Source organism: Cynara cardunculus, assembly GCF_001531365.2.
Source record: "Cynara cardunculus var. scolymus isolate 2C chromosome LG 1, CcrdV1, whole genome shotgun sequence".
NCBI classification, from domain to species: domain Eukaryota; kingdom Viridiplantae; phylum Streptophyta; class Magnoliopsida; order Asterales; family Asteraceae; genus Cynara; species Cynara cardunculus.
In genome coordinates this window covers 44,891,238-44,919,130 of record NC_037528.1, presented here as the reverse complement: position 1 = coordinate 44,919,130, position 27,893 = coordinate 44,891,238, and the positions used below count along the sequence as shown (strand labels likewise).

The following is a 27,893-nucleotide window of genomic DNA, read 5'->3' as shown; positions in this document are numbered from 1 at the left end:
TATTTATTTATGATTCCTGTAGTTTATAATTTATTATTGTTTTCGTCTCTAGCACTAAATAGATTTATTCTTAAGAACGAAAATAACGATAGATAAAAACAATAGGGACGAAATTAGCAACAAATTACAAACTTGAAGGATGAAAATCGCAATCTTTTACAAACCACAGGGACTAAAATTGTAGTTTACTCAAATATTTATTATTTAATTACGTAAAGTATGCCGCGGCAGAAGTTGAAACCTAAACCCCTGAAACCCTTTGCAGTCTCTTCTTGGATTGGTGTTTTGGCTTTCCTCCTTGCTAATTCCCACTTGATTCGACTCTCCGACGAGCTCCTCCTCTTGTGCTGCTGTCGTTTGCCCCCTGCTCTGCTCACCGGCGGCCTGCTTTGGCCCTGCTCTCTCGTGTTGTGCTGTTGCTGCTCTGCTCACGGCTTCATCTCTCAGACTCGGTAAGTCGATATTATAGGGTTAGTCTATAGTATTAGGGTTCAGTTTCAGTAAAATAGCAAAATGGGTAATTGAAAGCGTTGAAATCTGCTTCTCAGCTTCTGTTATGGTTGGATATTTGAGTCGGATATTTCAAATAGTTAACTTCTGTAATGTTGAAATGCTTTCTGCTTTCTTATATGACTTAAACCTTTTGATTTGTTTGAAAGTGTGAAACTTGGATATTTTTTTGAAAGTGATAATTATTGAGTGCTTTTGTCATGTTGATATGCTTCTGCTTTCTAGTTGGGACTTTAAACTTGGGATGTTTGTGCAATCTGTGATCATTATATGGTTGGTTTCAGTTTGAATGTTGTTCTGGAAAATGGAACATGTCATGTTGAAGGTGCTTTTCCATATTTATATGGTTGGTTTCAGCTTGAAGTGGGTGTTTGCAACTGGTTGAAATTAAATTATACTGTTTAATCTTCATGTTGTCTGATTCAAGTAGATGTTTATGTTTGTTCCATTCATTCATTGTAGTCCAGATGTAATTTGGTTTTAATTGATACCTTATTAGTTGTACTAATATGACGTAGACATCGCGAATCCAGGATACAACGCTGTATACAAACGTAACGATGGTGGATTCAGAGTTTGCATTTGAACCTCCAAGCGATGAAGAAATTGACTATGAAGATGTTAATAGTGGCGCGGATGATGAAGAAGAAAACAGCGATGTTGAAGAAAAAGGAAAAAATCATAAAAAAACACAATCTCCATGGGACTTTTCTTCATATACTGAATCAGTTGCGGAGGAACATGCTCGTCGAAGCACCACTTCTATCGATGATAAAATCTCGAAAATCATCCAACAACGTAGTCATGCGGATTTAATACAAGAAAAAGACGAGGTTGATGAAGATGGCTCTACTGATTCTGAACCAGACCGGCAAGTAAGTAGTATTATTTACATAATGAGTTATAACAAGAGCTAGAAATAGATATGTCGTATTTTATTTTTGAGAAAAAGTGCTAACAGCATTAAACTAAATAATAACAATTACTGTGAACAAAATTCCCTGGTATTAAGTTTTCAGTCAAACCACATAGAATTAGTAATTTGCGAGGTGTTAGAATTGGCATCAAGGATCAAAATGCTGTTCATTTTCTTGGGGCAGCATATTTATATGCTTCTGACTCCAAAGCTATTGAATATTGGATTTATTGTGGAAATATGAGAAAGTTGATATTTTTTGTGGCTCTTATCTAATTCTTTCTACAAGGATAAAAATGTGTAAAATAACACATACCGAATAGCCTACAGTTCACTCACTCAGCACATTGACGCTTAACAAGTAGTGTCTAACACCACTGTATTTTTTTTGGAAGGCAACACAAGTGTATTTTATTAAAATATGAAAGAGATAACATTGTGTCCCTGAGTAAAATTTATTCGTAAAGTATTGGAAAGGAGTAAAACTACACTTGCTTTGCACTGCATGCTCAAGCATGTTACACATGGCTGGATAATGCTTAGGGTACAATTTCTATGATTTTGGGTTTCTAAATACTTTATAATATTTACTAATACAAAACAGGAAGTTAGAAACAATTATGAGGGACAATGATAATTACTAAGCTTCCAAGTACAGGCCTCTTTTGCATGAGGAGCTATAGTAGCGCTCTCGTATCTTATAAAGATATTTAAAAAGCCGTGACCTTAGAGCAAGATATTTCTTATGGCAATGAGGCCTTCTACACCCTTTTATTTGTAGGAAACCAATGTTTATTGTTTTGGAGAAAGTAAATTTTTGGGAATTATTCCAAATGGATACCAGTAATTAGTAAATTTTCACACCACATTCAAGCATGTAGCTCTCAAAGGAATAAGCTGTTAGCGAGTGAAGGACATGGTGAGGGATGGATGTAACTGTAAGCTCGTTTTTTCATGCTTAAGGAAGCTGCTAGGGAGTGAGACCGACTAGTTTGTACATCAGTTGTGTTAAATTGATGAGACTAAGAGCTTGTTCTTCAAGTAACCATGAGGATGAATTCCCAACATTTATTAAATCAACCAAATTATGTGGGTTCTGTTTTTGGGTGGCGGTGGTGTGTTTGGAGGTCTGTATCATCATAATATCTTGTCAAATTATTGTGCTCTAGATGTCTTGTGATAAGGCTTGAACTTGTTTTAGGAAATGGTAATGCTAGAAGGCACAATATTAAACTAATTGACTGCAATTTTTAGGAAGATTTTAAGCCGGAAGAAGACGATGAGGTTACTCCTACAGCAGGCGGTGGGGACAGTAAGCAGTTCTTTGCAAAGGCAGATGGTGTTTCCTTTCATGCTAATTCCTTCATGGATCTCCACCTTTCCAGGCCATTGCTTCGAGCTTGCGAAGCCTTAGGATACACCAAGCCAACACCTATTCAGGTTATGATCATTCACTGCCACCTTAGGTAGCATTTAAATGTTTCATGTTCTTTTCATATGCCATATGTTAAATTTTGAGGTTTAAAATCTAGGCAGCATGTATACCATTGGCGCTGACTGGACGTGACATATGTGGTAGTGCAGTTACAGGCTCTGGGAAGGTATGTTGCGGATCTATCATCATGGTCTAATAATTTGTCATATAATTGATGCTGCTGATATAAAATTATTGTTTATGCATAAATAGAGCTCACTTCATTTTGTCAAGTGAATAGTTCGCAAATTATTAGAATATCTATATAAGTAAATATTATTGAATATTTAAAGATGTGTCTTAATTAAAGCTGAGTAATACTTTGGGTTCAAACTTTGCAGACAGCTGCCTTTGCCTTGCCGACACTAGAGAGATTATTGTTTCGTCCAAAACATAGACCTGCAATAAGGGTCCTCATCCTTACTCCTACAAGAGAGTTGGCGGTTCAGTAAGTGTTCATGTTTTCAGCTCATGTTGTTTGTCTTTGATGTTTGATGATCCATTTGATGATGGTGACATACTAATATTTTGAACTGTGTATTGGATTCTTCCCATGATTATGATTTTCCATGCCTCTAGAGGGCCCTGTCTTTTCTACCATATTTTTTAAGGATAACATTACTGTGTCATGCATGTTGATCAGCGTACTTGTTATATGGAAGCAAAGTTTTTGAGTTGCTAGTTTTTTGGTACCTGCAATATTTTACAAGGATAGAAAAATAAGTTTTTAACTTGCTAGTTTTTCCTCACTCTTTTGTCCATTCCTGTCAATTCAGTTACATGCTCCCTTATCATAGTTGGTTGTACTGAGCACACATCCCATTTAGGTTCTGTCACCTAGATTAACATGGCGTGACTCAGATTGTTAATCCTTATTTATTCAATAATATTTCAGTTTTTTCTCAACTGATCTTGTCAGGTGGAGAAGTTTATATATTTGATATTCAAAGGTGTATGATTCTGTTAGGATGATTTACAACTGATCTAGTGTATACTTTTATATTATAACCCTTAAGAGTCTGGGTAGGTATTTTCATGGATTACTTATGATACTTGTAATAGGTAGAAATTGTATGGCAAGTGATGCATATAATGAGTAGTTTTCAATATTTGCACAGTGGGCAATAGATTTTAAGCATTGGTAAATGTAATGCTCGTGAGATGCTTGGAAACTCTGAGGCCACTTTGATTTTGTTGTGATCTTTTAAGTTCTCATAATGCTGATTGCTGGAGTAGAGCGTAATTTTGTATATATGATTTAGTCAAAGACAATTGCATGTATTAGGACTAACTATAAGGCTTTCATTTATGCTATTTTGTTACTTGGAGTTATGGAGCAGTATAACTAGCGTCTAATATCTTCTTTATTTAAGTCGTGTAAGCTTTGCCCACTTCCTTGTTTGACGTTGCAATTGATTTTTGTAAAATTGTGTTTTGACTTGGCTATACAGGATTCATAGCATGATTGGAAAACTTGCACAATTTATTACGGACATCAGATGTTGCCTTGTTCTTGGTGGGCTCTCAACTAAGGTCTGTTCACCATCTCGTATTTTCAGATCAGTTTGATAACCCACATCATTACAGTATCCAAACTCAAACGTGCATTCAGCATCTGAGTATCAGTATTCTTTTGTTCAAGTTTTCTTGGAGATTGCTAAAATATACAATAGAAGATGATTGCTATTGACAGTAGAAAAGAAATCAAATATTTCACTGAAAACCAAACCATGCTAAAATAAGTTATCAAAAACAACACATAATGATCAAATATGGGTACAAGATAATCAAATATGTAAACAGATACATCCAACAATGTTTAGATGTTGAAGGGATTGAATGTATGATTACCATATTTTGGCTCCATTTACAATTTGGATATATTCTGTTGATTACAAATCCCATTTGCTTTAAGAGGATATGGATAATATCCATATAAATGAATATACATGTGAACGGTATTTGGATTTTTGAATATCCATTGGCAGCCCTATCAGCATTTGCATTTCGTGAACCTTATTTACTGCAGTTAGTTCATGTATGTGCAGCATGCTATTAATGATTCCATGAGGGAATAATTTGATTATTTGGCTAGAAAACAGAGGAGCAAAACCAACATCTAGTACTGAAACAAATGAATAATACATTTCTTACATCAAAACAGGAACAGTAGTCAATCACCTTTTAAAACGTGGTGATTCTGAATTTTTTATTGCCTTGAATTTTAAATTATGTTCTAAAAAAAATGATCCTAAATGCATGTCAGGTGCAAGAAGCAGCATTGAGATCCTTGCCAGATATTGTTGTGGCCACACCTGGACGTATGATAGATCATTTACGAAATTCTATGTCTGTGGATTTGGATGATCTTGCTGTTCTAATCCTTGACGAAGCAGATCGTCTTCTTGAGCTTGGATTTGACGCCGAGATTCGTGAGCTGGTAATGCTAAATTCTTGAAGTTTATTGTTTTTGATTCGTGATCTTTAACTTCTGGATATCTGGTATACCCTTGCAAGTGTCATTTAAAGTGCCCTAGAAGATCAAGAGTAGGCACATAAGGAGCCTGCTCATCTTTTTTTGTATTTCTTATAGATAGTACTTTAAAAGGATGCTGTTAGACCATCCACATCCTTGCAATCCATTTACACTTTCAATTGTGCCACATCAGCTTTTGCAATTATCTTCCACACACCTGCAATTCATCTACAACACTTTCAACTGTACCACGTCACCTACACTTTCAAAAGTGGTTCCCACTACAACATTTATTAACTATTTTATAAATTATTTATATATACATTCTAATTATTTTTTTAATTAATAACATGTTTTATTTTAATTCAATGTTAATTAAAACAATTAATATATGATATAATATGATATAATTTTATATAATTATCAAATTTAATGTTTAAAATAATTTAATTTATTATATAATTAATGTAATTAAAAATATATTAACATTATTAATTTATAAAATTAATTGTTTTGTATAAAAATAGTTTATTTAAATAATTAAAAGAAAAAAATAAAATTGGAGAGAAGTGAGTGGGCCATGTGGCTTGCAAATTGACTTGCAAATTTTGCAAGTAAAATCCTATGTGGCACAAAATTGCATTTTTGCAATTGCTTTTGCAATCCATTTGCAAGCCCCATGTGGGTGCTCTTACTTGTCTATTGTGATTTGGTTTCACAGTGGAACTCATGAGTGTATGGAACAGTTTTTAGTTTATTTAACTATCATTTTTAACCATTGAAGTGTTAGGTTTCACATATGTCACTTCTTTTCTATGTCGATTAAAATTATTATAATCATCATGCTTCCTCACCTGCTGCATTAGACATAAACTATGACCTCAAAGAACTTTTTGTATTTGTTTTTAATAACAAGTAGACATACGGTATACCCTGATCCATGTATGCATTTGCAATCTAACTATCCAGGTGAAATCCACCACATTAAGCTTTTCCAGAGTTTGATCTCTTAGAAAGCCTTTGTTTCTCAAATTGTCATAGATTCAGATCTAGAGAGAAAGAGATAGCTTCTTTTCTGTTTTCGGGCACAGGAAAAGTGGTTCAGTAAACTGATTATGCAGGACAAGACACTAACAGGAAAGATTAAGAGATGTCAGTTGCACCTCTTGAATGCCCAACTCAACATGAATAGGACTCCACCTGTACAGGAAATTAACAAAAAACACACGTCTTTTGCTGAACAAGAGTTGCATTAATAATATGGAAGTGGCCAATGTGCTCGATGAAGAGTAACTTCAATAATGGCTTAAAATACAAAAAAAACATGGTATAATTTCTTAATTGTTACACTTTGGAAGCTGGAGCATGTATAATTGTGTATTAAACATACCAGACTTGCCATATTTAGGATCGATTCATGGCATTTGAAGGGGCTTAGGCAAAAGATTAATCACTTGATCTTCAGGAGCGCACATACTGGTTCAATAGAAAGAGGTTCGTAAGAAGCACCAATCCCTTCGAGAACAAAAGTGGTAGTTCAACATCAATCTGTTTTGTAGGCTGATAAAGCATACGAATCGTGGAGATGTGATAGCTACCACATTATCACAAATACACCTCTATAACAAGACATAGAATCTTCCACTCCTGTAATGCTGTACCTACCGTCTCACCATTGTCAATTCACATGCTGTACACACCATTGCCCGATACTCATCCCCAGCGTTAGAAAAGAAATACCTTACTCTAATTGAACACAAGATTTTATCAAAGAGATACAACACCCGTTCGTGCAATTAAATGAATAAGATACCCTGTATCCTCTCCCCCTAGTTAAGTGATTGACAATAGTTTTTATTCAATTAACCATCACGTAATTCTGAGTGATGATTGATATATTTTCTGTTGGCCTTAGCTTTGCAAGTCCCATTCCAAAGGTTCATAGAAGAGTCGAGCTTGAGACTTGGAAAATTTATGTGAAGCCTAGTTGACCATTGAACAACAGTGAATAGCACAGTCAGTCATATGTACTTGAAATGAAATTGTATCATTCTTTGGCTACTCCTAGTCCTCGTTTCATTTGATGCATTTGGTAGTTTCTCAATGGAGAATATTGGGCAGGGGAATAGTACTGGAATTAATTGCCTTCAGCAGTGTTCCCTTGGAATTTACAGGTAGAATGTTATGCTAAGAGGCCTTCTTTATGCTATCTAGTCCTGGTGCGCCATGAATTTAGCATCTGTGTTCCCCTTCTTTCTTCTGTTCCTTCTACTCAGAGCTTCGTGTTCCCTTCATATGAGTTTTTTGGTGCTCAGGATGATCCGGATATTTTTATCAATGTATGTTGATATGTTGGGTTGTCGGGTGATGATTTTACAATATCACTACATGTAGAGAACGTTGTAAAATTATGATGTTTTCTCACTCTTTTTGGTTCTCATTGCAGGTGAGACTTTGTCCCAAGCGTAGACAGACTATGCTGTTTTCAGCTACTATGACCGAGCAAGTTGACGAGCTTATCAAACTATTGCTGAACAAACCCTTGCGTCTTTCTGCTGATCCAACTACAAAGCGCCCATCGACCTTAACAGAGGAGTATGTGCAATAACCTTTTTGGGAACTGATAATCAAACTTTTGAGACATACTGCTCTATCTGATCTCAAACTTAGATGGCTGCCTACAAATTTTTTATTTTTTACTTGGCATTATCAGAACTGTAATCACGTGGCTTTTAGGAGAATATTCTGTTAGATAACAGTTACATAATGATATGCAGCTGTTGATTGCATTTGTAAAAGCTCTTCACAAGTTTGTCCAACATCAATTCCTCATATAGCTTCCCTGATTGATTAATGTTCGAGCAATGGCCCTTGTCCCATTCTTTGGTGACCAGGATATGAAGGAAGATTTTCTGAGAAAATTTACCAATTTTTTTCGTCTTTTTTGTTTACAGGGTTGTTAGGATACGGAGGATGCGGGAAGGAAATCAAGAGGCTGTCCTCCTTGCGTTGTGTTCTAAGACATTTACATCAAAAGTGATTATATTCAGGTAACTGTAGACATTAGTGAAGTGTTTAGTGCCTATTAATGGTTCATATGTATGCCAATTCACATGAACCTCCTCCCACCACACATGCACCCACACAAAAAAATTACTGTAAAACAGTAGTGTTTCAGGCTTTATCATTTTAATCTTGTCATGATTGGATAAATTGGAGCTTTTCAAGGCAGCAAGACAGCTCTGCATAATGGCCATCATAATGTAGTTCTCTACAATGTTGTTCATGTGTGTAGGGGCATGTGTCATGGTTGGGAAAATGGAAACATTTCAAATTAATTTTAATTTTCTAAAAGCTATACATAGATGCCAGCATGGTGTATTTCTCTATCATGCTGTTTATGAGGGTAGGCCTCATACTTCGGGTTGTGGTGTTGGAAGAACATTAAAGGGGATAAATCCACAGTGACTCCAAGCGAAGAAAGTCCTTAGATTACTTAACGTCACTTATTTAACTTGTATTCCAATTTGATGAAAACTTCTCTGTTTGGCTTCCTGGTGGGGTGACAGTTTTCTATCTTCTGGCCTAAGATTTTGATTTTGAATATCAGTTACTGTTTGTGATAATGTTAAGCTATATTTTTTCCAATAAAATGTGCCATCACTTACGTAGTGTTTGGTATGCAGCGACAGAATACAAAATGGAATGGGCCATTATGATGAAGTTAAAAAAACACATTTGAATTCCATATTCTTCAAGGAATGTGATTCCTTCCATTTGGTTGGTTTTCATTCCTTGGGGCCTGCAATCACTATTTTATCTCATGCCTTTCTTCGTTCATGGTTCGATATGGAAGTTGGTGACCTGATGACAGGGGAGCCGGCGACCGAAGCCCCGGTGAACGACCTAAAATGCCTAATAATAAACCAAAATCGCCCCGTAACTTCGGGAGAAGAGGTGCCTCCTCAGCCATCTCTGGCGATTAATCAACACTTTGAAGTGCTTTTCTTGCAGTTGTGATTGATCAAGAAGGAAATCCAAAAGGAAATCCTTTGTCACTTGATTAAATCCAACCAAACAGACCCATGTAGTTTTTGACTTGATGCAACTATTTGGGCCTGCCTGCTCCATCAAAGTATTATCATCTTGTTCATCTAAATGTCATATAGTTTTTGACTGTTGTTTATCCGTTACATATTGTCTTCTTCCACCTGTTAGATGCATTAACATTGATATTACGTATTTTGTTTTGTTCTTACCAACTGATGGACTCATCATTCTGTGTTGTACCTGTCCAAAATACATTTGATGTTATGCATTATCAGTATTCACGTACTTAAATGAGCTGTGATTGTGTGTGCTGAAAGTTATGAAATCAAGTTGAACCTGCATTACTCATTTGTATGGTACTAGTTGGGACATCCATGATTGGAAGGAGTAGTCACACAGTTTATGCTACTGAATCACATAGAACATATAATTATCTTACTTGCTATTCTGATTAAATAGCGAATTCAACTGTGAATCTTGTTTGTTATACTGGTGTTTTATGTGTTGGACATTATTTTCTGGTGAGCTATGTTAAGAATGGTAGAAATTGCTTTAGAATTGTGTAGTACTTTTATGCAATGTATTTGCCCTGATTTGTTGAATTTGTATTACTGTCCCTGTCCCTATGATAGTGGGACAAAACAAGCGGCACACAGGCTGAAGATTTTATTTGGTTTAGCTGGCTTCAAAGCTGCTGAGCTTCACGGAAATCTCACCCAGGCTCAACGTCTAGATGTAAGTTATGGATTGCCAAGTCATACTCTGTAAAAGAAAAGGAAGTAGGAAATAGAACAAGCAATGTAGTTGTTTGTATGCCTTAATAGCCTTGCTGTCTGTACAGGCTTTGGAACTATTCAGAAGGCAGGAAGTGGATTTTTTGATAGCAACTAACGTGGCTGCTCGTGTAAGTTGTCACTCTTCCAGTTAGTTTCAGCCTGTTGGTTTGTATGCCACATAAAAGAGCTTAAATCATGGAAAGGATGCTACATAGTGCTAATGGGAATGCGTAACTGATTAATGGTTAACAGGGGCTTGATATTATTGGAGTACAAACAGTTATCAACTATGAGTGCCCACGGGATCTTACTAGGCAAGTTTGTCTTTATTGCTGCTGTTTATTACCGACATGTTTATGCAGTCTACATGATTTCTTTATACGTTCTCCCGTCGATGTGATGTAGTATGCATTTGCCTTAGGATAATAATGATCCCAACATAACAAGATTCTTACACTTATGCTGGCTTTGATTGCTAAATACTTGTCCTATATTATTCTTGTATCTGTATTGTTTTTTATAGTTATGTTCATCGAGTGGGTCGGACTGCTAGAGCTGGTAGAGCAGGATATGCTGTTACTTTTGTCACCGATAATGACCGGTCCCTCCTGAAAGCCATTGTGAGTATACTTCTATTCTTAACATGTTGTGGTTCTCATTTTCTGTCTTTTCCTTTGAGTGGTTTGTTAGGATGTTCATTAATTTTCTTCCCTTTTTCTGGAAGTCCGTATTTTGTGGTTACCCTTATATAAGTCTACCGAAAATTTGATCGTGTTATCGTTAACGAATCTCTAGTCTCATACTTACAGTTGTGGGATTCTGGCTACCATACTTGCAAACTCTAATTCAGACGGGATTATGTTACTAGTTTGAAAGTGAAACTAGGCATGCAATTCACCACAAGCAGTGAGCGGAGTTCAAACATATGAGAGAGCTCAGTAATTGTCTGCAATACAAGAAATGTTGCACTTCCTGAGATATGTGGTGATATAATATACTAATTACATACCTAATAGGAAGCCTTTGGATGGTTTTGTTATCTCAAATTCAGAATCTTGGAAAGGGGAGATTAGTATCAAGACTAGGGCATCAGGAGAGGTAGGGGTAGGCAAATAATAGCATGGGGTACGCAGTCGATTGGAATATACAGAAAACTGGCTGTAGATGTGGGATCACTGATATGTCCAGCCCTACAGTTGGCTCACTTATAACTTATGATGGGTTTCATTTCTCTGGCTGCACCAAGTAGTTTGTGGTATAAGCTTTTTTTGTGTGTCTTATTTGAGGAATCTTGTGGTTAAGATGAAAGTGGCCACAAGAAAGTACCCCCCCCCCTGCGGCTTTAGTTATAAAATGTTAAAATCACATTGCAGTTGGATATTGGAATCTGGCATGAGAACTTGTTCATCTTGAGGTGTGAATTTGAAATTTGATGCTTCTGTTTAGTGTATTTGGGTGTAGGCAGGTTGTGAAAGACTTGCCTGCACTTTCTTTCTTCTCTCCCTTTTTTTTTTGTTTTCTTTTGGTGTTGTAATCTTGTCAGTGAACTTCTTTAAGAAGTGTGACTGTACATTTATACAACAATCAGCCTTTTGCCTCTAGTGTGACTGTACTTTCATCACAGGTAAAAAGAGCTGGTTCAAAGCTGAAGAGTCGTATTGTTGCTGAGCAATCAATAACTAAATGGAGTCAAATAATTGAGCAAATGGAGGATCAAGTAGCATTAGTTCTTAGAGAGGAGAGGTTCATATCATCTTTCATTAGAACTTATCCTTGTGATTCTGATTTCTACTTCATAACATAAATACTTTTTAATATGGTGGTTCAGGGAAGAAATGGCACTAAGAAAGGCTGAAATGGAAGCCGATAAGGTATTCAAATACTGTCTATCATCTAGATTCAGTTAGTATAGTGGGACTTATTTGTTATTTTGCTAGACTTACACAACTGGTACCTATTTTAATATCTTCCTACCAGAATTGGAAAAATAGATGTGTGGTAGCATGTGGCTGTGAATTGCATTATTCTTTTACTACTGGAACATTTATTGTATTTCCGTAATCAATATATATATATATATATATATATATATATACACACACATAAAGCAAAGCTAAAAACACATGTTTAATGAGAAGTCTCTTTCATATTTATCTCTTTTCTCACATTGTTGATTTGTTTTTAAATGAGTTCATGTATTTGTGACTTGCAGGCAGAGAATATGATTACACACAGAGATGAAATATTTTCTCGTCCCAAGAGAACTTGGTTTGTTACAGAGAAGGAGAAAAAACTTGTCGCTAATGCTGGGAAGGTAATATAATTTCTTGAGACTTGAGAGTTACCACTCTTTAACTTTGTATATCGTAGCCGGAGGCTATTTTTATTTTTCTTTTAGTTTTATATCTGTGTTTTATTCGACATATTCATATCTTCTAAGCAAGTTCAATTTTGGTCACAGTTTTATAGCGTTGTGGAAATGAATCTATTTCTTTCGATTTAACTTTATATCACTTTATTCTCTATTTAGTCTCAAATAGGAGGGATTTTGTATTTATGTGATTGATCTGGTTTTGACTTGGTACTTTATCTTTTCAACCGGGATGTCAGGAGAACGGCAAAGGTTCTAAAAAGCAGGTCATGAGTGCTGAAGAAGCTGAAGAGCGTAAGAAGAAAGAAAAGAAAAAGCGAGAGCATGAGGTGTGTATATTTCTCTCTCTGGTTTTATAATATGAAACAAGAAATCACGATAGAATATATAAAGAAATAGAACCAAGCAATCAGAATTACACCAACAATTCATGATTACTTTTTTTTGCAGAAAAATCTTCCTAGAAAGAAAAGAAGGAAGCTTGAAGCATCTAGAGAGATGCTGGAGGATGAAGCAGAAACTGGGGTATGTGCAAAATCTAATCTATTTCTAGTTTTGTTATCGTGGTTGATGAAACACATACAGCCATTTGATCACTCGGTGCAGTAAGAATTTACGAAATGCCATTTTCAGGGAGATACTAGAAACAAGAAAGAGAAATCTGGAATTTCTCTTGTTGATCTGGCTTATCGGCGTGCAAAAGCAGCAAAGGGTGCTAAAAAGGCAGCTGATGCTGGTAAGACCGTGAGAACAGGGAAGAGAACAAAGAAGCCTTCCCATTCAACTAAATCAAGACCAGAAGAGATGAAGGAACTATTCCAGAGCGATATGAGCGAGAAGAAGCAAAAAAGAAGCGCCCAAGGAGGTGGGAAGAAGTCATCATCGTTTAAGAGCAAATCAAGGTACCAAGTCTTTTATACTTATTCTGGTTTCTTTAACATACCACCACTCATGCAATCTTGCACCGAAACACAAACAAAAAGGACATGGTATATTCCAGACGAATGCAGGGTCCCCTTGGGTGACAGATTTTGAGGCATTCTTGTGTTAGGCAAAGACGTTCTTAAATATGTCAGAAGGCCATGCATTTAAAAAAAACTTAAGGTCATTTAGCTAAATAATCCGGTTTTTTTGGGGGGGGGGGGGTAACATGTACGCAAAGCTTACCTGTCTCAAAAGACTGACTGTTTCTGAGAAGACAACACATACGAGAGACAGACAAGTTTGTCACATTGAAGTTGGCTCCTTATTAAATGGCCGAGCACTTATGACCTGAGCGGAATCCAAGCTTGCTCAACTTGGCCCGCACCCACTATAGCCTCGATCTTCGCGAAGTTTATTGGCACTCACAAACTGGTTCCTCTCTTCTCATCTACACCACCTAGTTTGTGCAAAAGGGTTGGTAATCGGCAACCCTGCCCCACCCCAAGAGCATCATGTTAGAGGCAAATCAGGTGCATGGCAGCCAGTTTGATGGCTGACTTAAAAGCCCCATGATCATAGTGAGCCCAATGGGATTGTAACTCCCTTACTGCGGTTGCCGTATTAAAACGGGCCCCACTCCGTCTCCAATGGATCTGTTCCCGGGAGTACCCTCAGAACCTTAGTCCGTTTGTGCAAGTATACCACTCTGGGATTAACCGTGATGGCAAGATGTTATCAATAGATTACAGGCCCTTGGTTCAGTTTGTTCTTTGTTTCTGGTGTTCTTCACATAGTAACATTATAAATCTTGTATATGGTACAGGTACAAGCGGAGATAGTTACGTTTTGCTTCGCTTGGCGTCGACTCTGATGTGAGCATCAACTCATTTGGTGCCAAAAGTTTTGGTGTTGCTGGTTAAATGTAGTTGGGATATTGGAAGGTTTGAGAAACTGATTTTGTACCACCAATCTAGTGTGGGAATTTAAGATCTAAAATTGGCTCCTGTTTTTATTTAATTACATTGAAACCCTACATCTTTGTAAATTGAATATTTGAAGACGAGCGAAATTCTTGATGTTTCTAGTCGCAAACGCCCCCACCCCCGAAGAATGGCATCAACGGTGGCCGTCCATCGTTCATCTATTATGCGCCTACCTACGTTCAAAACAGAACCACAACTTCAAACCCGTCCTCGTCCCATGGCGGTCCAAGCTCATCTCCAATCAGAGTCATTTAGGGATATGATCTTTAATTAGGTTTTTTATTAAATCTATAACCTCTTGATTTACCAAAGGAAAAATGGCTTTACGCGTATGAGAGAAGGTTATGGGGTTAATTAACGAAAATCTTATTTAAAGTTATATACCTAACAGTGAAGGGAGGGTAGATGATTTTAGAAGGAAAAAAAAAATGAAAATTGACTACACGTTTAAGGGTTGGTAGGAAGTGGAATCTCTGTCTTTGTCAGGGGAGGGGTGGGTGGCAACTGAAACGACGACATTAGTGACATGGTGATATTGGTAGTCAGAGGTGGTGGTATGTGAGGTGGGTGATAGCCGACGAGGACAATGGTAACATTGGCGTACCTCGCCCCCGCCACCCCCATCATTGCCCTGCCCTCGCTACCCACGGTTGGGTGGTGACGGAGAAGGGGTGGTTGTAATGCCGATAATAATGGCATGGGGGTTATCCCACATGGTAGTGATATATGTGACGATGACAATAGTGGCATGATGGTTGGTGGAGGTGGGGTTGAGTGGGTGTAAAGTGGTAGCTGTGACGACAACAATAGTGACATGCTGGTGGGGTGGTACAAGTGACAGGGTGGGGAGGTGGGGGCCTGACAATGACACGCTAAATTGAATTAAAAATGATGGAATTCAATTTCCTTCACTTATGTCAAGTAAAGATAAATTCACTAATTTGTATAATTTCACCTAAATTTTCAATATGTGAACTAAACAAAGGAATTGAAATTTAATCAAAGAAATTGATCATTCCAATTCGCTTGAAATCCTTTGAATTCCGCAAACCAAATAACCCCACAGTTTACAAGATTTGACTCTCCATAACATTCTTCTTTAATTAATTAAAAAATATAATAATATTACTTTTCTAAGACCGGTTCCTTTTTCATTGTGAACATTTATTTTGGGACACAAAAAGTTATTTTTGTCCAGAATGCCATAAGTCATTACAATTATATATTTGGTTAAACAATTTATACACTAAAACAATAGTAGAAAAATGACAAAAATGGCTCTCATGTGAGATTATACTAAATTGTGACGAAAATACGTATGAGCAATTTGATTTCCCACACTCGGGAAAAGCGGGCAATTAACAATAATTTTTCTGTGAACTTCGCGAAAATTGCCTCAGTTTGGAAGAATCTATGGATTCGCCTTCAGATCGCACTTCCTGCTTAAAGAGGATCGGAAGAGGTTGATTTCCCCGATGGAGAGGCAACCAACAGGCTGTGCTCAGTATTTTACAGCAGAAGCAAAGAAGTCAAATCAATGCAGCTTTTGTGCCCAGCCTAAAGATCCTATCCTCTTGTATAATCGAGTTTTACAATTTGTCGGATAAAAAGAATAGCATCTCGTTTGACAACATATCTGATAATACAAAATATGTTGCAAAAACTAAAATTGGTCTGCATCCGATTCCTATATGTGGTGGTGTTTTCTTTTTCCGTACTTGTAGTGATGACGATAATATAAATTCAATGGTATAATCCGGGATGAAACCACCCGCTATACGTACAATATACGTGTCGCAATTTGATTGCGTAAACATGATGGGAAATGGTAAGGTTTTAAGAGGTGAATTTTATTCTTATGATATGTAACTATACATATGTATTTCCCGTGTGAAAATAATTCCATAAATTTGAGTTTGTTGTCGTTTTTATTCGGTGGAAACGGTTTTGAAACCATCGTGGCGGTAATATTCAACGAGGGTGTGTTATGGCATCTATCATGGGGGTACCGAATTTGACGATGCACACATGATTGACAGTTCATTTTTCTAATTAATCTTACTTGATTATGCCGTTATGTTGAATACATAGGTGGATTTGACATAGGGTTGGTGTGCGTGTTTGTTCACAAGGGCACGCACGCCTACCGGATGGATGGAAAACTCTTGTACCTGACCATCACTCGTTATCCATATGCTTAGCCAATTTCCTCGATAAACCGTACTAACATTGGATGTTAACATTTCTGGGTAGTTCATCTGATAAGATTTTGAATTTGCCCCTCAACAGTCATTGTTTAAGTCCCCTCATCGTCAGAGGTTTCCATGGCAGTTAACTTCATGTCCTGTGAGATTAGTTAAAAGTATACACAAAGTCGCAAACATGTCCAGACACTTATTGTGGTTTGTTAGAATTTTTCAATTTTCGTTCATATGATTTACAACGAATAAAAGTATTAAAAAACGAATGCATATTTATGCACAATTCAAATGGAGATGACATTGATGGCGACACGTCAATTAAATGGGATGGAGGCGTCATGGAGACTCATTTACATGCAATTACTATTACTTTTCTGGCAATTTGACTTTTAGAGACCACAATTTTTTAAGGTAACTTAACTGATAAGATATGATGAAGATAAAATTTAAGATAGGTGTTTGTTTTTTTAAAAGAGATGTTGAAATCTGAAGTTTGATTTCACTTTTGGTTTTTAAGAGGTGGTGTTGAAGTCTGAAATCTGAATCAGTTAGACTGTTTGTTTTTGTAAACTAACAAATGTCTGAAGTCTGAAATCTGAATCAATAGTTTGCTTTTGTAACCAACAAAACATATGAATATGTATAATTTCTGATTTCACTTCTGTTTATGTTCCCAAGATTCCTTTAATTCTTCCTTCTCCTCTCGATCAAGCCTTCCATCCTTAATCTCCACCCTCATCCCACCACCAACCATCGTCCACCACCACTCCTCTAAAATCCAGCGCTCAAATCCACCTTTAAAATCGAAACAAATCTCCATCATGATGAAATTACTGTGATGAAAACTACAGGGACGAAAATACCTTGATTCACGAGGATAAAGGTGCACAACTACTGGTTTGCAGAGGAACGAAAACACACAGTGACAAAAACCCATAGGAAAGAAAACCCTCTTGATTTGGATTTAATTGTGGTCGATTTGAAGCCACCAGAGACGATGGAGGGTGAAATCGAGCGAATGATGAAGTAAAAATCGGTTCTCTAGATAGTTTTCAGGATTAAGAGGAAAATAAGTGGCTATGTTATCACTTAATTTTTAAGAAGAAAATAAGTGGCTAGGTTATCACTTAATTTTTAAGAGGAAAATAAGGGATAAATGACTCTAAAAAGAAAAGAAAAAAAACGGTCTGAATTACCTTATGTCTGACCGAATCAGACATAAGTGGTAAAATAAAAGCTTTTTTTTTAAAACAAAACACCACCTAAGAAATAATTCATAAAATTGTTCATTGGTTCCTTGTCGAAACTATATAAGAAACCCAAAAGTTAAGCTGAAAAGTAAGGACTCAAACTCAAGTCTTCTGTACAAAGGCAGCAGCAATATTAACCATCTACCATGACTTATTAGTCCAGTTTCAAAGAGCACTCGCTCGACAAAACAATACAGTGACACCTTTCGTAAACGCATCTTTTTCCCATTTAAAATGGAACCATGATTGATAATTTGGAACCTACTTTCCTATGGGTCATGGATCATGAACTCGCCCAGAAACCTTGTTCTGCAGACTCAGCAACTTCGGTTATTTGTTCCGTTACATTTCTATGCAGTATGGATTACTGGGGTGGCAGCGGTGGTAGTGGGTGAAGCCCGTGATTCTGCATTTGCTGCCCTTGAAACCCTTGTGGTGGTGGTGGCATTGGAGGCCTAGGTGTAAAGTTTGGCATACCACCACCAACCGGAGGAGGAGGTGGTGCAGGTAGGTTGCCACCAGGTGGCATAGGCCTCGGTCCATTTCCCATTGGCGGAGGTGGCGGCAAAGAACCAGGCGGTGGACCCCTTGGCGGATTTCCCATAGGAGCAGAGGGTGGAGGTGGTGGTGGAGGGACACCAGGAGCTGATGTTCCATTAGTTGCTGCAGCTGATGGAGGTTTATTTGTCTCTGGAGGCTTCGTCTTGAAGTATAATTGCAACTGTCAAACCGTAGATACGACATTAACATCAAATAACACTCGTAAGAGAAATCAAGCTCAAGATCATCTTTTAGCTCCACAAAATCTAAACAATTCACGATATTTCAAAGTTAAAAATATTTCCATTTGACCTTGTTAGAGAGGGAAGGTACACACACACACATATGTATAAAGGATAACTGGAAAGCATAATGAATTGCTAATTGTGTAAGCAGGATAAAAATTCATTGCAAGCCAATAATGAAAAATTATTACCAACTTCTCACCAAAAAAAGATATCCGAAGTTTATGTTTGAATAAAACAGAAATTACAAGTGATGGTTTCAACATTTCTTGCTAATTTGGAGACCCGGTTAAAACCCCCAAAAGGAAAATACTGATATCATAACGACAAGGGCGGTGCCTGATTGGTTTGAGCTTGACTCCAAAGGTCAAAAGTATCAGGAGATCCCAGGTTCAAATCCAAGGAGGAATAAAAATCCCCTTGTGGCCACGGAGGTTCAAATGCGGTGACTCCGGGCTATCTGCGAAGCAGTTGGTCGCCCTGGGATTAGTCGGCTCGCATAGCAGGTTGGATATCCAGGTTAATAAAAAAAAATACTGATATATTATACAATTCTAATTTTTGGGTATAATTTTAATTCAGAATTTTATTATAATTAAAATATTTTAGATTTAAAAATAAGGATGTGAATTAATTTTTAGTTATCACAATCGAGCAGTTTACCCATATTACTAAGGCTAAACATTTATCATGTACTTAATTAGTTAGTTTTATGGAGTTCAAACATGGAGCTGTAAGAAGATATACATATGCAACAGTAACTTGCAAACTTGAATTTTTAAAGATTATGAATTAATAAGCCGTATCTAATGCTTAATAAGTTATTTTTTAAGTGTTTCTACCAAAAAAATTATAATATAGTAAAGATTACCGTAAACATTTTGGAATCAGGATCCCAGTGAGAGAAAAACTTGGGAGTAGATTTATCAATTTCGGTACTCGGAACCTACAAAACAAATTGCAAAGTCAGGCATCCGATAATTGATATCCACCAGTATGGTTACAAGATGGGATAGAAATACCCTGAATCCTATAGTTTCATATGGTTCAGCTGCAAACAGAAGATATTGGTATCTTTTGTCAAAAGATTGGACCCTCTGCCATTACAAAGGAAAGATTCATTAGGGTGTGTAAGAGGAGGATCCAAATTATTTTCCTCTCATGGCACAATAAATAATTACCCTAACATAAAATAAAATAATTAATTGTAGTTACCAAATACAAACACAAAACACGAAGAAATCAGTTCCAATGGTGACACGATTTACACTAACGGTTTTTGTGTTTCACCATTGTTAACCATTAAAAACTCTACCGTAGCCTCTCATTTTCCTGGCAATGATCACGCCCGGTGGTAGAACAAAACGAATCACAGTGGTAGCACTGTGGAAGGTCGTATTTTTTTTACACTAGGATAGACAAATCTAATGGTGGCACAGGCCACCACTATAGCTTTACTTTAAAGAAAGTGAAACCAACAATTTCAAGAAGTTAAATGGAAGCACATATGACTAAAATGACACAGATAAGTTCTCCAGCCTAAGCTTAAGATAAAGCATGCCAACTATTATAAGGGCATAATGGTAATTGCAAACATATATCCTCCGACACTTGATTTTATTAAACAGTTAGTTTTAAATTAGTTAACAATAATGACAACCACCATGCTCTTGGATGAAGGGATAACAATGAGCTATTACTTGTTATAACTTTTGGTCAACTTTTATATGATAATATAGCCTGTTTGGTTGTCAACAAATAAATGGTAACTTCTGTTCAACATAACTATTTACCATGATGCGAATTTTACCCTAGTATAGTTAAAAAGAAGTAATACAAAATGTCATCATGTACCTAGATAATGCAACAATTCAGGTGGAATATATCCACTTGAAATCATGCCCACAACATGATCATGAACAAAATAACCCGTGACCACTTGTTCTTAACCAATAACAACATAATCAGATAGGCAAAACATATGGGATAGAAGGTGAAGAACGGGTGTTTATCACAGGTTATTTGGTGACCGCTATCGGACAACAAAGGTGAATAATGAGTTCATTAAGGAAGCGTTTGGTATGTGGGACATGACAGAACAGAACAAAAACTTGTTGTCTCACGTTTGGCAAGACATTAAACAGGAGACCATACAGTACTGAGTGGGACAAAAAATGCATCTTTTTGTCCCATCCAAATAGGTGGAACAAATATCAGAAGATGAGACAAGATTGGTAAATTACTAAACTATCCATGTCAAATCAAAACCCTAAAACCTTCCACAATTCTATCACCCACCTGCCTCACTCTGGCCCGTCCAATCAACATACTAAATGAACCCTAATGGACAGCATAGGGACATGATGGAAAATGATCATCAAGTCGGGTAGTGGTCACGAAGTGACATGATGGTTGGAACAGTTCTCTTACAAGTTTGCCTAAGTTCAACAATATGCAGGGATGCGTGCAATACATTAGCCTGTCATAAGCAGCCAAAATTGGTGGAATGCATGACAATCAGATTATGGTTGGCATGTATTCTGAAGAGAGGCCAGGGCTTCAGATTTTCTAGCCTAAGATCTAATACCTTCAAGAATCAGGAGGTGCAGAAAAGTGATAGGTTTTTAAGTAGCACTAAATGAGCACATAAGATGGGCTCAAGGGCCAAGAGTAAACCAATAAATACACCTCCTCGACAGTACTTAACGGGACGATAACAAGACCTTAATACGACTTATAAAAGAAACTACATGAGTGAGGCAAGGAAAAGGAGCATGAGTTAGTTGGGATAAAACTGGCAAAACAAACTTTCCTTTATCCTAGTGCCATCAAAATGACCGTTAAAATTGAGACGGAGGACATTTATCAAATGATATCATATTTTGCACATAGCTTACAAAAAACCAGATAAACTCAAAACAATTCATATATTATGAAGCTAACATACAGACAGCCACACCCAACAACACATATAGGGCATCATCTACAACAGGTTGAATACAAGGTTGTGACAGATCTCAACATGCAGGTAGCCACTTTTCAAAAAAAGTTACTGCTTGGAGCAAAATAAATCCGAAGGCCTAGCACATGGAAAATTGGAAATTGGCTTTATGTTAAAAGATCCGCATAGTCATACCAAAGTAAAAATTGGTCACACCTGCTCAAAGGATGACATAAATCGATGTCTTGGTTTTGTATTATCTTCGATTTCAGGATATTCAATCTGCAATTGAAACAAAATGGCTAAATACATAAATACATAAGAAAAATAAGCAGCAAATGTGCAGGATTGCTGATCATCAAGATGGATATAACGAAAAGCATATACATCAATTTAGATAGTCCATGGAGAATGTGTCATTTACATGTTTACATTATAATAAGCATCTCTACAACCTAAAAGTGTCAGCAGTAAGACCTGTATTCTAGTTGGGGCATAAAACACAGCAAACCCAAATCAACCTATAACCATGACCATGGTGGAAAGGGGCCATAATAATGATACTGTTGGTTTTCATTTAAAATCAACAAGGAAAAAACTACAAGATTAAGATATAAACATGATGAATATGTAATAACAGCAAACTTCCCATGTAAAAATGGAGATAAAAATTCATGGTTCGACCATTGAGTTCCTCATAAATTAGAGGATCAGACTGAGAATTCATCTTTATCCAATTACATTTTAGGAAGCCTTGTCTTTGAGCATCAAGTTTCTGATACTTCTTACCTTACTACAGATATCAATTAACAGCTAATAAGCAAATCAACGGTCTTCCATGTTGTGATTCCTTTCCCTCTTTCATATACATAAATTAATCCGTATGGGATGATGAGCAGTTTCACATTGAACCAAGCACAATGCTTGGGCAGACACATATCGTATTTCCAAGTCCCCCAATGTGACAAAATCAAGTTTGTATTCTTTTGATATTTTTTCCATAAACAAACGTCGATGCTCTTGAATCCTGATTTGATTGACCTAAGTAAAATAAATCAATGTGTACTTATGACAAACAATATGCATTCTATTGAGAACAACATTCTACCTGCTACAGGTATAATTAAAGAGCAACACTCTAACTGCTATAGGATATAAAGAGCAACACTAACACATCTGCTAATTCTTGTCAATTGCTATGGTTCTAGTCTGCGATACTACTTCTAAATTATGCAAATTCGTTGTCATTTTCATATAAGTTCACCCTGTTTGACAATCCCATGGAAAGCAACTCCTCAGGAGTTGATTCAGTAAGTAGCTCATTTTAGTTTGTGAAAACAGAGAAATGCTGTTCAATAAATGGAAAGAATAAATACCTGGAATAGCAGAGATCTTTGCTTTGTCTCCGGATCGAACTGCTTTGTCACTCGGTAGCCAGGCCGGCCAATCTTAACTGCACAACCATACAATTGATGTTAGACCACTTTAGGTTACAATATAGAAAGAAAAGTGCTAGAGAAAACTCAGGTTCTCTGTTGATTTTAATGTAAAAAACAACCATTTACAAATATAAAAGGAAATCATATGGCCTACCACAACATGAAAAGATGAACCCAAACAAGAATCCTGTGTAACATGTCCACAAAAAAGAAAAGGGAAAGAAAAAAAAAAACTTGACCTTAACCAAGTTGTATGATTGCTAAACGAGCAGTCACTTCAGTTGCAACTGCAACAAGTAGTAGACATTTCCCACAGAGAAGTTTGAAATTAGCCTGTCTTGGTAAATGAATAGAAATTTTAATTTCTGGAGCATACAATTTTTCTAGCTTAAGATTTGTCAATGTAAACTGACCAGTTTTCTAAAGCTTCACAGTTAGGGTGCTTAAGTGGCTATGACGGCAATCATGGCATTATGCATCCAACCATTGCTACGATTTTTGTGATGCCCACGTCTGTCTGGTTATTAATATCCTTAAATGTTTCGATTTGCAACTAACTACTGAAATAAGCATTTCAGAAAACTAAGCAGGGATCAATCAATATTACTCAACTTGCATTATTAACTGGCTTTGCTAGAGATAGAGGAAATCTTTCCAATCTTTTCCAGGTCATTGTATCAATGTAGTTACATAATTTACAAATCATTATATTCATGCATCTAAACAAACTGCTTATAAACCAAACTGACCCGACCCAGTATATCCCACCTGAACATAAACAAACTGCTTATGTTCCTGCTTAAGCATCTACTTAATCCCTGCCTGGGCGATTAAGCATTAAAAGGTCACTAAATCATCTATATTGTAATATGACTTCACCACCAATATCTCCAACAAAATAAAAGTCTCATAATCATTGATATATATATATATATACACACACACACACACACACATATATATATATATATATATACTTATATGAAAAGCATGTTCTAATAATAATCCAATAAAGATTCCAAGTCCTAGAAAGATTGTTTAACTTATTACCTATAACCTTCTTTTAAAAAAGGTCCATGTTTTAGATAAGGTAAGACTGTTTAAAACTATAACCTCACAATACAAGCATTTTTCAAGAGCACTATAGTTATATTTTTTCTTTCCAATACAACTCCTGAACATACCATATATATAAATATACTTGTTCTTTCCAATACAACTCCTGAAACATACCTCATATATCAACCAATTTTATAGCAATGCCTTCTCTTTGATACTGACAAAAAGACTTTCCTCTTTATCATCATATATTCTTTTTGACTAGTTGCTCTCGTGGTTCACTATCCCACAAAACCTTAACATGCTAGGTTCCACTAGGACGAGCATTTAAAAACTTCAATTGGCGTAGAACCACCCAAGTGAAAGATGCTTAAATTTAAGCACACAGTAATTTGTCTACTAGTATGTAACAATCTGGGTCTAAGGTATTTCCATATCTGATTGATGAGAGCAAAATTACATCCATATTGCACTCACCTGAATCCTAAGGTCTACTGTCAACAGAACTGTGAATTATCACCTACATCTTCAATGCATGAGTTAGACAGGTATCATGACCGCCCACAATGAATGAGTTACTCCCAAGTCTGAACACTCCAAGAAGAAGGTTCCAACCAAAATCAACAAACCTAATAGACTGTCATGCTCACCACTAAAATAATAATTCGAAGATAAGAAAACCAACAGTGCTGATGGTAAACCATGGACTTTCATATCACCTTATTCAACTAATTCAAATACTACTTTTTCCGAAACCACTTAAAAGAACTTCGATATTTTCCCCTCCAGGATATAACCCTAGGAGTTTCTATAAAGTGTAGTTCTTGTGGTGATAGTGAAGTCAAGATACTTCATGTCATCTTCACACTCTAATAAACCAGGAAACTCTTCAGAGGTGGATCCAGAAAAAATCCAAACGGGTGCACAAAATAATTAGCATAATAGTAAATAAAACAAAAATTAATTATAAAAATATTTTTTCATTAAAAATGACAAACAAATGGTTTTTTGCATTATACAAGGGGGGTTTTCCTTTTTTTTACATCTTTTCTATTGCTGTTGCCAAAAATTAAAAAACCACTAATGAGATTCAAACTTGTAACCTTTAATACCACATGCAAAGACTCTCTACTAGTAGGCAACAACCACTTTTTGTTTAATTAGACGAGCAACATCAATTTAAAGCGGATGTACCTCTAAGACACCAAAATCTTTTTCCACTATGTAGGCACGATAGAGCGGGTGCATGTACACCCTCTCTCGTACTTAAATCCCCCCTTAGACCTCTTTCTCAAAAGGGTGAATACGATAAAAAAAACATGCAACACTAACACTTCATTCAAAACTTTTGGGCATATGGAACTTGAATTTTTAATTAACAATTCAGACTAAAAATATTTAGCAAGTTGAACGCATTGTTCCCTCCATCACAAAGTCCACTTGCAGCTTTTGAAGTTGCAACCTTTTTTCAGAACTGAAATTGATATGGATGTTTCTAGATTTTTGTTTTCAAAATGAACCTTGTCATGATTGAGTATAATATCGTTTTGATCTAAAATCATAACATTATCAATTCTCGAAGTCACAAAGTCACATGAGTTAATTTTTAACTTCAAAACTGAGAGAAAAGTTACAATTACAGAACATACCCAAATATAGCAAGTTAGCAACAAAACGATATTACCTGTCTTGCGGAGATTAACTTTACGCTTATGAGGCTGAGGCTGTGCAGGCGCATCTTTCGCCTCGCGAGCAGCTCTCTTAGCCAAATTAGTCTGATGCCGTTTCCCCTGTGTGTGCGCCAAGTAATTCCCTTCATTATTGTGCAGTGTTAAGCACAGTTTACACTCATAGCTGCAAGATAAAGACCCTAGACGTTCATTCATCCGAAAAATACTAATATACACATTGTATTCATTAAAAAATCCTAGGGTTTACCTTCCGAGATGATTGCGCATGAAATAGGGATCTTTGGCAAGATCAATAGTCTCAAGAGCTAGCCTTCGCAACCGCTCACGGCGGTCGATAGCCTCATTTTGGACGGAGGCGGCGCCACCGCTCCCAGGCTTCGAACCCCATTCTCGGTCCATCTCTCTCGGTTTTGCTTCCAATAGTCTCTGCTACTTCAAATCTGTTCGGAACTGATAAGCAGAGTCCCTTTCCAGAAACCACACAAATAGTCCTTCAACTATAAGCAATATCCACTTTCAGCCCCTATGACAAAGACAAATAAATGTTACTTATATTTAATCATATTTTAATATTAAATCCTAGAAACTCACATAATCTAATATTCATGTTCCAGAGACATCCAACGTGACATTCTTATTTTTTAAGGAATGAAATCTGTCAAAAGAATTAGGGACCGTTTGATTCGTAGAATGATTTCTGAAGAAATATAATATGTCAAAGGAATTTGAATATAATATTATCATGTTTGATCAAGTGTTTGGTCGACAAGAATGAAATTTAATCTGTCTAATGAATTAAAATCTGTCTGTTTGGTTCGCAACATAATTGGAATGGAATGATAAAAAAAACAAAAATACCCTTTTTTTGATATGTTTTTAATTTTTTTTAGTTACATATAACAATAAAATTAACATTTAATGAGGAAAAATGTTTACCATTTATTGAATCATATATAAACATAAAACGTGAAAAAAAAATTAACCAACCATAAACCAAACCATTCATTCAAGTTGATACATCAAATACACATATATAAATATTGTTATCAACAAGTGTTTACACATAGTATCCAAGCAATAGGTAACACACAAATATTGTCCAAGCAATATGTAACAAAAATATTGTCCAAGCAATATAGACCGATCATTGGTCTAACATAACCAAAAAATATTGTTTTTACAACCAATTGATCATTGATCTAACATAATCAAAAGATATTATTTGATCATTGGTCAAACATGAAACGGACACGGTTTTCACGTATTTCTTCTTTCAAGCTCCAGAAAGTGATCACCGATATAGAGTCCTTTGTTATCTTTCGCAATGCACAAAACATTTCAGTTTCTGAGAATGTCCCAAACTTCTCAATCTCATCGGCGATCATGGATTTGTTTTTTGAGCATTTCAACTTCCATCAACGATGTCGATGCTTTCATAAGTTTGTCACCAAGCGTAAATGTTGCATTGTTGATTACCTCATGCATAGAATCATTCATGTGTTTCCTTTTCTTGCTACCACGTGTGCACTCTTGACTTTACACATTTGTGTGTGCATGAGAGGCATCATCTTGATCATCAGAAATGTTGTCATGGAATTGATTGATATGGTCTTCCATGCTTGCATTCACAAAGCTCTTCCAAAAAGTTGCATCATAAAGACCAATGTTGGAGGAATGCTGCAACACAGAACAATAGACATACAAGTAAAGATTTAGCTACCCTAATGGTGTAAAGACAAGCAAATCAATTAATTTAGCTCCATGTATAAACAAATGAAAAATAATGTAATAAAAATAACTCAAGATTGGGATAAAAGAAAATAAACTACCTAAAAGTAAAGAAATAAATGTTTTATGTCTTGAATAATCAATGCATATCAATAATATTCTATTTGAGTGTTCATTCACACACATATATACATGCTGCAAAAAACTGACAGTCATGCCATTTCTCACTATCAGGATGAGAAAATGGGTCAAATCGCCTTTCACGAGCATCCTTGGATATGTAACTACTCAATACATCATATTACCTTAGTATGTATAA

At 36.3% G+C, this 27,893-nt stretch overlaps 2 protein-coding genes across 5 annotated transcripts; one reads left to right on the top strand and one right to left on the bottom strand.

Moving 5' to 3' along the window:
- Positions 1–267: 267 nt before the first annotated feature.
- LOC112513759 (DEAD-box ATP-dependent RNA helicase 28) lies at positions 268–14,566 on the top strand. 4 transcript variants are annotated; one of them, XM_025120136.1, is made up of 21 exons: positions 268–452; positions 1,029–1,385; positions 2,685–2,729; positions 2,812–2,866; positions 2,963–3,027; positions 3,242–3,348; positions 4,352–4,433; positions 5,167–5,340; positions 7,823–7,971; positions 8,331–8,426; positions 10,059–10,161; positions 10,268–10,330; positions 10,455–10,516; positions 10,726–10,822; positions 11,827–11,945; positions 12,031–12,073; positions 12,415–12,516; positions 12,813–12,902; positions 13,024–13,098; positions 13,207–13,475; positions 14,321–14,566. In XM_025120136.1, exons 2-21 carry the CDS (start codon positions 1,071–1,073, stop codon positions 14,334–14,336), a joined length of 2,127 nt encoding a protein of 708 aa, XP_024975904.1. In that variant the 5' UTR covers positions 268–452; positions 1,029–1,070; the 3' UTR covers positions 14,337–14,566. The 4 variants fall into 4 exon arrangements, with proteins under 4 accessions (XP_024975904.1, XP_024975898.1, XP_024975890.1 ...); XM_025120130.1 differs by having other exon boundaries at positions 1,044–1,385; positions 2,681–2,866; positions 2,959–3,027; XM_025120122.1 differs by having other exon boundaries at positions 2,681–2,866; positions 2,959–3,027.
- A 3,428-nt stretch (positions 14,567–17,994) lies between these two features.
- LOC112499812 (splicing factor 3A subunit 2-like) lies at positions 17,995–26,268 on the bottom strand. The gene is made up of 7 exons (XM_025103087.1): positions 26,094–26,268; positions 25,840–26,009; positions 23,034–23,110; positions 21,874–21,939; positions 19,739–19,813; positions 19,588–19,662; positions 17,995–18,652 (listed from the first exon to the last, which is right to left on the bottom strand). The coding sequence occupies exons 1-7, from the start codon at positions 26,243–26,245 to the stop codon at positions 18,296–18,298; spliced, it is 972 nt and encodes a 323-aa protein (XP_024958855.1). The 5' UTR covers positions 26,246–26,268; the 3' UTR covers positions 17,995–18,295.
- Between the last annotated feature and the right edge of the window lie 1,625 nt (positions 26,269–27,893).